Raw genomic sequence first — 11,199 nt, 5'->3', positions numbered from 1 at the left:
TCCTATGTACGTAATCAACTATATCTGCCGGCAGAATATAAGTTACATACATGACATTTCAGTTCTTTCGGTTTTCTCCCAACAGTCTGCCGTAGGGCTGCGGGTATTGGCGGCGGACTCCCTCCGCTAGGGCTACACGATAGTCAGGTCTCCGCCCCACCGATATGTGGCCCTGGATAGCGGCCCTTCCTCCCAATGCCGCATCCATATGCGACGTGCCCCTGAACAGACGGTCAGGCGGTCTGCCAAGTCTTAAATGCTATGTAAGCTACCCAATCCACGCTAGATCCTTGAGGCGATAGGCATCTCGCGTGGCTTCGCAGTGTCGGCACACCAAAATAACCACCGAGCCAATGGAGTGCTATTTTCGGCACATATGGCAAACGGGCATGTTGCGGCTCTATTGGGCTCGGGTTGTACAAACTAAATAGTGTGAAACGGGGTCGCTTTCAGCTCCGTGGAGTCTTCGTGCTGGGCTTAGCAATGGAGCAAGCAGGCAGTGTGAATCCTATGCATTTGTTCAGCCCTAATGACAACGTCTGGTATCACAGGGTCTAGATGCTGACATGGATATATTAAGACGCAATTGGGATCGCGATCAAGGTAACTCATTCTCAACAGCATCAAACAAACAACAGCAGCCATCTTATCTTCTGCATTATACACATTGTGTCAATCCTTTTATCTCTTTTCAAGCATTCTTAGCAATTCCAGCATTCCAGTATTCCAGCATTCCAGTATTCCAGCATTCTAGCATTCTAGCATCTCTAACATCTCTAGCATCTCTAGCACCTCTAGCATCTCTAGCATTTCTAGCATTTCTGGCATTTCTGGCATTTCTGGCATTCCCAGCATTTCCGCATACATTCACCATGTCTATCAACGTTGGAACCTCTGTTTACCATCACGTCGCTGCCATTTACCAGAGAGACAGCACCGGCAAACTCCTCGGCGCTGATGGCCGATATGCCATTCAGATCAGGTCCCTTTGGGGCGAGATTTACCAAACCATCTTGGAACAAGACCCATGCGAGGTGTCTGAGCTCCGATCTGGAAGATCCATCAGAACCACCCAGATCACACTCCCTTTGGCTTCTTCAGAAGGGCAGACTGTCCTAATCCATGAGCTCCAAGAAATCAACAGCTCTACCATCCGTGGCCTCCTGACCTTCACACCTTCATCCTCCCTATTATCCAACTTCTTTGCCTGGGCACGAACATATCTCCTCCTCAACTCACGTCTTCTTACCACATCACCATCAAACGCCGGGCCGAAGAATCCAGCACCCCTGAGGTTAGCCGAGGAGATCACGACGCTCTTTGAAACAACTCTCAGGAATACGAGCCAGGACGACCACTGGCACCTCACTGGCCGAGAGTACTTCATTGACCGAGTCTACTTGTTCATCAAAGACAACAAAAAGATCGAGTTCTGTCTCCCTGCCTTCCCCTGCAAATCATCAAACCCGGATAAGGTAGCAGGGGTTGTACCTGATGCAGCAGAGTACCTTGCATTGGAACACTTGAATAATTTCGTGCAGAGGGTTGGTGCGATTTACGAGCCTGGTGCGACCCTGTGGGTTATTAGTGATGGACATGTTTTCTCTGACTGCAGTATGTCCCTCATTTCTCTCCTCAATAACTCGTGCTAACATTCATTTCAGTTGGTGTGGACGACGCCCTTGTTGACTCATACGGAGCCATCCTTGCCTCCCAGTACAAGGCAACCACAAAGAACCAACCATCCAGCTCTAACATCCAATTCACCGGCCTCGAAGACCTTTTCTTCTCATCTTTAGAGTCAACATCGTCCTTCTCAACAGACATGCTCGACAGCATAAGCATTCCCCAGCCAATTGAAACAATCCTCACTGAAAGCGCCCAGAAATGCAGGCTCCTTCTCGACACAGTCGGCGGTATTGACCGCAGGCATCTGAGAGGCCTCATTGACCGCAAACACTCTGAGACTCTGGCGCTGTATCAGAGTCAGTCCCGGTTCATGCTGGAGGATCTAGGCGCGTATCTATCTGAGCGCAATATTGGCACCAAGGCCAGGAAGAGGATCGCGTCTAAGGTTGCGGAGGAGATGATTGCGGTATGTACAGACAACCCCTGAGCAAACAGTCCGACGAGTAGTGCTAATAATGATAATAGCGAAATCATGCATACTCAAACCTCGTCGAGCTCCTCTTCCCTCATCATGTCCGTCTTAGTATTCATGCGTATGCCTCACCAATCCAACCCCAGTTATTACACTAGAGCGAAACTAACCGGGACCTTATCTAGACACACAAATGCCGGCCCCAAATTTGGCATCCGCCTCTTCCCCCGCAGAGCTGTGCGCGCGGCTCCAACCGCACAGTCTCTTCTCTCTATTTCTCAGTCCAAGTCCGAGTCCCAGTCTGGGGCAATTACCAACCCGTTCTACGAGTTCCAGATCCCTACGCCCTGGCATAACTGTCTTGTTCGAGTAGAAGGGCTGGAGGGTATGCTTCTTGCAAGATCAGGAATCATTGGCGATGCGATCAGCAAGGGCTTGTTTGAGGGCAGCTGGTGTCAGCGCGAGGGAGGTCCGGGCGGATACTTTGCTATTTGCCGGGTGAAGCAGGAGGTCGCGCCTGCGACTGCAATGGAGGAAGTCAACCTCAGCACAATGCAGGCTGATATGAGGACCCAGACGGAGACGAAGATCGAGCCGACAAACATGGAACCCATGTATCTGTTGGCAGACAAGAAGAGCCCGCTCAGGATCTTCGGCGTCTTCGTCTGGGAACAACTCATAGGCTTCTGGGCTACGATTCGATCAGTTGTTGGGGCGAGCAGGTAGTGTGGTAGTGTGCCCACCTTTGCCATTCATTCATCTCTTATGTGGTTTGCGGTATAGCTTGGGAGTATTCTTGTGTTTCATTTAGCGCCTGTGTTGCATTGTTATATATATAGATGCTGTCGTCGTACAGAGACCACCATTGCATGTTACCATACAATTTCTTTTCTGTCTATGACCTGTTTTTATGCGTTTCAAAAAGAGATAGAGAGAAGTGGGGGGTACATTCTACCAAGTCTGGGGACTCCATAAAATGCATTCCTAAGTTTGAAGATGACAGCCCGGTTAGCCGTAGGGCTATAAGGGGCCGAATAAAAGCCATTCTAGAATAGGCTTAATAACCTGTAAAACATGCATACTCCGTCGGATAATTGTGAGAAGAATGATATATCGGGATAAGTTAAATGAAGGAGAATATATCGAACACCTCGGCCTACTTAAAGCTTGCCTGCTCGGGACAGGTAGGTAATAACCAAGATTTTATAAAAGCACAAAAACGGCTCTCTTTCTACCTGAATATCTATGTCAAATTCAAATCCAAATAGAATAGAATAAAGGGAAGGAGTATGTTATTGCAGTAAGTGGCACGGTAAATCAGATACAGATGGCAACTCGAAGCCAAATAAACTCCAACCCCAACGTGGAGAATAGGTTTGAATTTGGAACAATAAAAGTGATAGACCCTATTCTCCATTGGTAATACGGGATTCTATCTTCACATTTCATCAAAACCTCCTCAAGCACAGACTTTGGCGCCGGACAACGCTCATGCTCAGGTCTCTCAGGCCACGAGATGAAAGAACCCTTCGAGCCCATTCTCCATTCTATCGCCATAATATTTGTCCCATTTTTCCTCATTATTGTCCTTTATTTGATCTTGTGCCTCCTGGTCAATTATATCTAGCGGCGGCTTCCACCGTGCATTCCAGTTCTGTGCCTCATCCATCTTCGTCTTCTGATAGTCAACATCATCCTCATCAACGACTTCACTATTCGGATTCCAGATTTCCTTTAACGGGCCAGGCCAGAACTCAATGTCAAGGTCTTCCTTGTCCTTCTTCACCAGAAATTCCTTAATCTGTTCGTGCAGTGCTGCCCAATCACCCTTTACCCGGGGAGATACAGTGATAACAAGTGTAGGATAATTCTCTTCGACCGTCAATCCAATATTAAATAGTGATATTTTCTGCCAGACGAATTTATTCCTCGAGAGAATGCGGTTTGTAACTCTTGGTTCAATGGAGTATTTGAAAGTCAGGAAGAGAGGGTTTGATTCAGGGAGGTCAAAGAGTATCGGGTTCCATGCCTGATTTGTGAAGGTGATTTTGGTGAAAATGCCGTTTATACCCTTTTCCATCAAGAAAGATGCGACTTCGTCGCGAGCTGCATCCATGGTAGATTTTGGTGGTGGTAGCGGTGCGCGTGCAGAATACGGATCAGTTATATAAGTTAGGGAGAGGAGTGTTTCTGGTTTCGACGAGGCATAACCGCTTTTCGTGACCGTTTGGACAACAAGGCGGAAGTAGGCCCGAGGGGGAAAGTTGTGGGCGTCAAGGATATTGAGGATCTCTTCGCGTTGTAGTTCGAGTTTCTGGGTGGCCTCCGACGAGGCTGGTTTTGTGTCAAAGGGGAGGGGCCATTTGAGTGTTGAAGAGGAGTATGGGTCTACCCGGTCAAGGTATTCTTCAATTGCCATCACGCCTTTGACATAATCAGATTTTTTGCTGAGGCGTCTTGCCTTCAAAGAGAGGGGTTCTTGTTTGAGCGGAGGTGAGAGAGCCATATTGACAAGCTAGTGATTGTAACTAGTGTCAAGTGAAATTTGAGAGGTGGATTCGAAGGAGCAATGCCTCTTGAATCGGACCCTGCGGACCATAATTCCGGTTAAGAGTCATCTGCATGGAATACACTTTTACATGGCAGACACAATACATTCTGATACTGCCTAAACTAACAATACATAGCTATCGGAAGTTCAACCCGGACCCAATATCCAGCTTCAAGTGATAACGGAGAAGAGCGCCGTGGAAATAGATCAATGCCAGTCCGCCCGAATGATTTGAGACGCCAGCTCAGCAATCGCATAGACCGGTCCTGACATATGAGAGGTCGGTTGAGAGGGCAAAATACTCGAATCAACCACGCGCAAGCCGATAAGACCGGGAATCTGGAAATGGGAGTCAATGACTTTACCCAAAGAGCACGTTCCGCTGGGGTGGTGGAATGGCCATGCACTGGCGAACATTGCTTGAGTCAGATCCTCATCAGTCTGAACCTCTGGGCCTGGGAACAGCTCGCCCTGCACGATTGGTGAGAGGATGTCTGAGGCCATTGCGCGGCGGAGCTGCTTGTATCCATACAACTCCAAGGCCAGATCAGCGTCGGTATTCCAGTAATTCGCAAAGATGAGCGGAGCATCACGATAATCGGCGCTCGCTAGTCGAATGTACCCGTGACCCTCAGGCTGGATGAGACTAACGTAACCGGATATAACATTCTTATTCTGCGGATTAGGAGCCATGGCCGATGTCGTATATTGGTAGAATAGGATAGGGCGATCCTTTGGAAGCTTCTTGTGGAAGGTGGCGTTGATACTGTCAAGAAAAGTATCAGACGGCCGCTCGGTCACCCAGCTCGAGGTTTGTGTCTGCGAGAGGTAGCCCGTGCCGTTGGCATTGTATTCAGCCTCAGCCTCTGCGAGCAGAGTGGAGTTTGCCCGAAGTGTAAATGAGGTGGTGATGTTTTCAGGAATCTGTACCATGACCACTGCGTTGTGATGATCATGCAGGTTGTTGCCGACTTCTGGTATGTCCTTGACGACAGCAATGCCGAGCTGCTCAAGATGCTCTCTGGGGCCGAGGCCAGAGAGCATCAGCAACTTGGGCGACCCAATGGCTCCAGCGCTGACGATAATCTCCCGCTGGGCCCAAATAGTATGGTTTGACCTATTTTCGCTCGAGACGTAGTTTACTGCCACCGCTCGCCTGTTCTGAATGCAGATTTTGGTCACCTCTGAGCCCGTCAGTATCTTCACGTTGGATCGAGTCGCGAGTATTGGTCCGTAAGCTTCTTGCGCAGAGGACCGTCGACCTGTACGGATATTGATAGTATGCGGTCCGCCTACTGTCTTGCCGATGGAACGTCCATCTGTCGGGTCAATGAGTGGTACTGCGGAAGAGACAGTGGCGGCCATAGCATCTGCCCAAAACGGCTCGGTGCCAGTGTTCCTTCGCTCGTAACTCACCTTGAGAGGACCATTTTCGTAAACCGTAGTGTTGGCGGCTATTTCGTACTCAATATCGGATGGGATGGTCAGATCACTAGAGAGCCTGAACTGCTGAATGATCTTGTCAAATCTCAACTCGTCGATTCCTGACTCTTCCGCCCATTGGTCGTAGACGCTGGCAGCGCCACGGGAGTAAGACATGAAGTTGATGGACGTGCCGCCACCGAGAGCATGGCCCTGCGGGAAGCGCACGGGAATATTACCACGTCTTGGGTCTGGTTGGGAGGTGTAGTTCCACGAGTATTGGGTGTTTTGAAGTCTACCAGCAAACCCAGGGGTGTAGATGTTCGGGTCATTACCGCCGTCAGGTCCAGCCTCCAGCAGGGTCACCGTGGCTCTTGGATCTTCGGATAGACGGGCCGCAAGAACGTACCCAGCTGGTCCTGCGCCGATAATAACATAGTCACTCCAAGAGGACTTAGAATTCGCCGCGCAAGTAAGAGAGGCAGAAACGCCAGTAGTGACGAGTATGTGAGACAATCGCATGATGATCTGGCAGAAAAAGAGATGGTGAGTAGAAATACAATAAGGACAGTGAGTAAAGACTTGGGGAATAGGTACTTATACGGGATTAAAGAGTAGCCTGCTGATGGCGGCTTTGCAGTTGATCTGGAAGGTGCATCCCACAGCTGCTGTTGTGTAACTAGTTCACGAATTTATCGCAGCTCTGTTGTCCGTCACCATGTGACAACAAGGCATCCAGTAGGCCACTTTCTGCTCTTCAGATGTACAGCTGAATACCTGATCTAGGGCTCTTCTAGGCCGGGCTCTCCTCCATCAGAGGGCATACTGCGTTGGAGAGAGGCGCACCAGCAATGAATGATAAAGCTAAGTTGACACGAATGTAAGGATACAGGTTGCAGTCATCTGCATATATTATAGTTGCACATGACCCTCTCGTACTTACACCTGGTTCCACTTGTTAACTGAGACCGACTAGACCAGCTGCCTCCATCCGAGATTAGCCCTAAGTCTGTTCCATTCCGCAATCTGCCTAATCTACCACAATGACTATCGAAAAAATCGTCGTACCTTTGAAGCCTATCCTGATTCTTTCCCAATAGCGCACGACCGGCCTCTCCCTTCCGACTAATGTCAGTGGGTTCGGGAACTGACCACTCGGCGAGAAACGCCGGCCGGCCGGCGGGGAAGACGAAGAAAACAGAAATGACTAAGCAGATTTCACTACCAGTCACGTGCTGTACGTTGGCGACTCCACCATGACGATGGCTCCGACTCCAACTTTTAGCTCCGATTTCAATCTCCAACTCCAAGAAACCCTCCGCCTGACCACCACATCCCACAGAGCCCCTACCCGCCACCGCCGCAATGGCATCGACGGGTCTTGAAAATGACCCTTTAGCACAGAAAATCGACGCCCTTGGCTCTAATCCCCGACCACTCGGCCTCCCGCCCGTTCTGGCGCCCGGCGTAAAGCTGGACCCCAAGTCGATCTGTCATCCTGGCCTCGAGACCCTCTACATCGGCTTCTTCGGCACGAGAAATTATCACAGAGCCGTCGTTCGCAGACTCGCCCATAAACTTGAAATCGGCAGTGCCATCGTGAACCGCCCTCTGACGCAGGACGAGCTGGACTTCTACGTTGAAACCATTAGCCAAGCTACATCCAATAATCGCTGGGGCCTAATTACTGGCGTTGAGTTTGGAATGCTAACAGGCCTGGTTCTCGGACAAAGGAAGAAAGAGTTCCAGCAGTATGCGCCGCCGCTCGATGCGAATAGACCAGCCATCTTCACTCGGTATGTCGAGACACTCAAGGCAATGCGCGTGGCGGACCCGGCTGTGTTCCAGCGGACTATAATGTCACTATGTAAAACGACTTTTATTGGCGGGCTCTGTGGGTGGTTTGTTGGATCGGCTTATGCGATGTCTCGCAGCGCAGCGGCTGCGTCGACCGATCCGCGGATAAAACAACATCGGGAGGAGTTCATGAAAGTGGATCAAAGGGTGGCGGAAAGAAGGCGTCGCGCCGCTATGGTTGCGCGTGTTCAAGGGGCCCAGGGCAAGTTAGAAGACGATCTATACAACCAGGAGGGTCTATACCAGGGCGGGTTCGAGGAGTCGTCTTCGACTACCACTTCACAGCCGGCGGATACGTCCGCTTCTCCGACAATTCAATCTCAGACTTACCCTTTAAACACTCCCACCGAGAGCCAAAGTACGCCTGCTTGGCCAACACCCCATCCTGAGACCTACAGCTCCAGCGTACCGACATCGGGTCAAAGCAAAGACGGCACATTCTTTGACGACGACGCCAGCCCAATCGCACCGGATTACCGAGATACAAATACTGCCCCACAGGGAAGCGCCTGGGAGCGCATCCGACAACAGAACCAAAATCCGTCTTATAATCCGTCTGTAACTCAACCGCAATACCAACGAGCACCGCTCGCTGCAGAGGCCACGGGTAATGACAGCTATCGAGAGCGAGAGCGCGCCCAAGCCGAGTTTGACCGTATGCTTGAAGCAGAAAGAAACCAACACAGTGACTCGGACGGCGGATCGCGAGGCGCGAGTGGATGGTGGAAGTAGAGTCAAAGCCCATATCCATGATCATGGGCGTAACATCTATTTGTAGTGTCTTCAAAGCGAGCCTGTACAACAATAGCGGCAACTCACCTCATTTGATTCATCTGTCTTGGTATCTTATACAATACATGCGGGCAAAAAACCAAGCCATGTCCATACTCTACGCTGTCTCACCAATCCGGAGCAGCTATATTATCACATGAATATCCCAAGACCTCTTTCACTACATCATCATAACCTCCGCATCGCAACCCGTCACGATAAGTCTCCCTAGAAGCCGCCCGCAACAGCACCCAGAATCACCGCGGCAAGGCCAGCCAGCGAGATTGGAGCCAGTCTGGAGGATGCCCCCGTAGGAGTTGGCTCCTCCTCGGCCCCAGCAGACTCCGTAGATGTAGGCTCAGTAGACGAGGTCTCGGAATCCGAACCAGATTCCGTCGCGGTCGTCGTAGTCGGTTCGGCAGTAGAACTCTCATCCGTCGTTGTCGCTGTCGTTGTCGCCGAAACAGTTGGGAGCGTGACCGTCCCATCCTCATCTTCATCGTCCGTGCTCGTACTCGTGCTCGTTGAAGAAACAGTTGGAAGTGTCACAGTCCCGTCAGCATCACTACCGGTTGTCGTCTCCGTCGTCGTCGCATTCCCACTCCCACTCTCGGAAGAACCATACTCGACGACCTGAAATCCTTTAAGATCGACACTGGCCTCCTTCGCAAACGACTCGGTCGCCATTCCCGCCGGCTCACCCTCACACTTATCATTCTTAAAGAGCAGCATGTTAATGTTCTTTTCGCCCTCGCCATCCATAACGAAAAGCTGGCCCTTCGCGTGATCGATGACTATGCATTCTGACGGACCGGTGCCCTCTTCTGTGGTTGCCTTGCCGGAGGAGTCGCGCCAGGTGAATTCCCACGCCGTGGACAAAGGGAGGGCAGAGAGGGAGAGCAGCGCGAATGTAGGCTTCATCTTGGTCGGTGTGCAATTATGACGGGAGATTATGACGGGTAGGTTTGTGGGTGGGAAAGGAGGACAAGACAGGGAGAAAAGGTTGTATTTATTAGATGCAATCCCCATGGTCGACTTGGCACGAAGGGCTGCTCCTTGCGCGGCTGGAAATTCAGCTCGATCCTTGGCGGACGGGACGATGCTAGAGCTGGTTAGTATTCAAGAACAAACGAGCTCCTATTGGAGTGGACATAATGCTAGGGTGCAGAAGCGAGATGCGCTGCCCGGCGGGATGTTGGGGATGGAGTCCACATCATGAGACGCAATTCTGCAGCCTGCACGCGACTTGGAGGTTGTATTCGACGAATACTACAAACCTGGTCAGTTAAATGGGCTAGGTACCACAAGAGGGTCATGAAAGGCTCTGAATGAGTGCTCGATGCGCCACTGACTTGTCGGGGCGCAGGGCGCGGATCTGCAGTGAATACGAGGTAGGGTTACAGCCATCGCATCCTTAGCGGGCCGTTTATTACTCTGTAAGACTTAAGGCCCAGGGACCATGGCCTCGACCAGGCCAGTTCCCCGTGTCCAAGCGGGGAATGATGCTCTTGGCATCTTGATTTCCTTTACTCTGGAGTAGTGCTTAAAGGACTAAGCATATTCTCGTCTCCTGGCGGACGTACCCTAAATCCAAGTCCACGAATAGAAAACGCTAGAAAGCGCACATTGCAGAAGAATTAATAGCAGACTATTAAGACCCGGTATCCTGCAGTCCCACACCACCATCATCAAATTTTTACGGAGACGGATCGAAACGGTGCTCCTCGAGAATATGCCCGTCAAGTTGTTGTCGCCTGGTGATGCATTACAACGACACTTCGTAATCTTGAGCTGCTCAGGCCGGTCCTTCTCACGGTATGCCAGCTCGTCATGCACAAGATACGATTGAAGCCTTATCAGCATCGACAACTTGGATTTAGGCCTCATGCCCCCTGTCGGTTGTGTGAATATCATCGCGAACCGACGCGTTGCCGCGAATGTCGGCCTTTCCGCCGATTGGCAGGACGTCGAGTATATCAGAAATTGAACCACTGAGCTGGACGTCGCTGGAATACAATTTTTAAGCAGTTATTATCAGGCTTCAGTGCCTGTGATAATCACTGCGTGGGGAAAATGGACACTCAACGGCCAAACTTACTTTCCGACTTCAGACTTAATAGCCATTTCCGTGACATACAATGCGTAGGATTGAGGCTGACAAGTCTTGCGCCTTAGATGTAAGAGTAATAGCTATTCAATAAGGTCGCACCCCTCAGCTAGCTAGCTGATTCACGGAGTAACGACAGCCATCCACTAATGGCCCATTGCTTACAAAGTCTTTATAGATGGTCTAGTCAGAAGGATCGAGCCTTGTTCTGCTCTTGGTGAGCTGAACTCGGCCGGCGGCGGGTCTACAAGGGAAGATGTCATTTTTTTCTTTCCAGACAGGGCGTGTCCTGGGCTGCGTGGCCGAGTGAGATGAAGAGCCAGTGAAACTGCAAAAAGCCCATGATATCTGAACGCCCTATCCTTCGTGGAGTCATTGCGCGCCAAAATT

The 11,199-nt window shown here is 50.7% G+C and overlaps 5 protein-coding genes across 5 annotated transcripts; 2 read left to right on the top strand and 3 right to left on the bottom strand.

The window, feature by feature from the left end:
* Positions 1-872: 872 nt before the first annotated feature.
* BDW70DRAFT_166105 (isocyanide synthase family protein) lies at positions 873-2,842 on the top strand (the record flags this gene model as incomplete). The annotated part of the gene is made up of 4 exons (XM_073741903.1): positions 873-1,614; positions 1,665-2,095; positions 2,155-2,222; positions 2,287-2,842. The coding sequence occupies 4 exons, from the start codon at positions 873-875 to the stop codon at positions 2,825-2,827; spliced, it is 1,782 nt and encodes a 593-aa protein (XP_073591287.1). The 3' UTR covers positions 2,828-2,842.
* Positions 2,843-3,605: 763 nt separating this feature from the next.
* BDW70DRAFT_164472 (uncharacterized protein) lies at positions 3,606-4,607 on the bottom strand (the record flags this gene model as incomplete). Its single annotated transcript, XM_073741480.1, has 1 exon — positions 3,606-4,607. One exon carries the CDS (start codon positions 4,605-4,607, stop codon positions 3,606-3,608), a length of 1,002 nt encoding a protein of 333 aa, XP_073591286.1.
* Positions 4,608-4,740: 133 nt separating this feature from the next.
* BDW70DRAFT_144857 (GMC family oxidoreductase) lies at positions 4,741-7,029 on the bottom strand. Its single transcript, XM_073738328.1, has 2 exons — positions 6,672-7,029; positions 4,741-6,602 (listed from the first exon to the last, which is right to left on the bottom strand). Exon 2 carries the CDS (start codon positions 6,594-6,596, stop codon positions 4,860-4,862), a length of 1,737 nt encoding a protein of 578 aa, XP_073591285.1. The 5' UTR covers positions 6,597-6,602; positions 6,672-7,029; the 3' UTR covers positions 4,741-4,859.
* A 366-nt stretch (positions 7,030-7,395) lies between these two features.
* BDW70DRAFT_144855 (putative endo-1,3(4)-beta-glucanase) lies at positions 7,396-8,729 on the top strand. The gene has a single exon (XM_073738327.1). The coding sequence runs from the start codon at positions 7,440-7,442 to the stop codon at positions 8,661-8,663; it is 1,224 nt and encodes a 407-aa protein (XP_073591284.1). The 5' UTR covers positions 7,396-7,439; the 3' UTR covers positions 8,664-8,729.
* BDW70DRAFT_144854 (uncharacterized protein) lies at positions 8,730-10,091 on the bottom strand. Its single transcript, XM_073738326.1, has 2 exons — positions 10,055-10,091; positions 8,730-9,971 (listed from the first exon to the last, which is right to left on the bottom strand). The coding sequence occupies exon 2, from the start codon at positions 9,729-9,731 to the stop codon at positions 8,931-8,933; it is 801 nt and encodes a 266-aa protein (XP_073591283.1). The 5' UTR covers positions 9,732-9,971; positions 10,055-10,091; the 3' UTR covers positions 8,730-8,930.
* Positions 10,092-11,199: the final 1,108 nt, after the last annotated feature.

Source organism: Aspergillus foveolatus (genome assembly GCF_047715535.1).
Source record: "Aspergillus foveolatus strain CBS 279.81 unplaced genomic scaffold BDW70scaffold_110, whole genome shotgun sequence".
NCBI classification, from domain to species: Eukaryota; Fungi; Ascomycota; class Eurotiomycetes; order Eurotiales; family Aspergillaceae; genus Aspergillus; species Aspergillus foveolatus.
This window is presented reverse-complemented; position numbering and strand designations above follow the sequence as displayed.

Bases quoted from the DNA above. Each gene is read 5' to 3' on its own strand.
- BDW70DRAFT_144857 (XM_073738328.1), bottom strand. From the start codon at position 6,596: ATGCGATTGTCTCACATACTCGTCACTACTGGCGTTTCTGCCTCTCTT.
- BDW70DRAFT_144855 (XM_073738327.1), top strand. From the start codon at position 7,440: ATGGCATCGACGGGTCTTGAAAATGACCCTTTAGCACAGAAAATCGAC.
- BDW70DRAFT_144854 (XM_073738326.1), bottom strand. From the start codon at position 9,731: ATGGGGATTGCATCTAATAAATACAACCTTTTCTCCCTGTCTTGTCCT.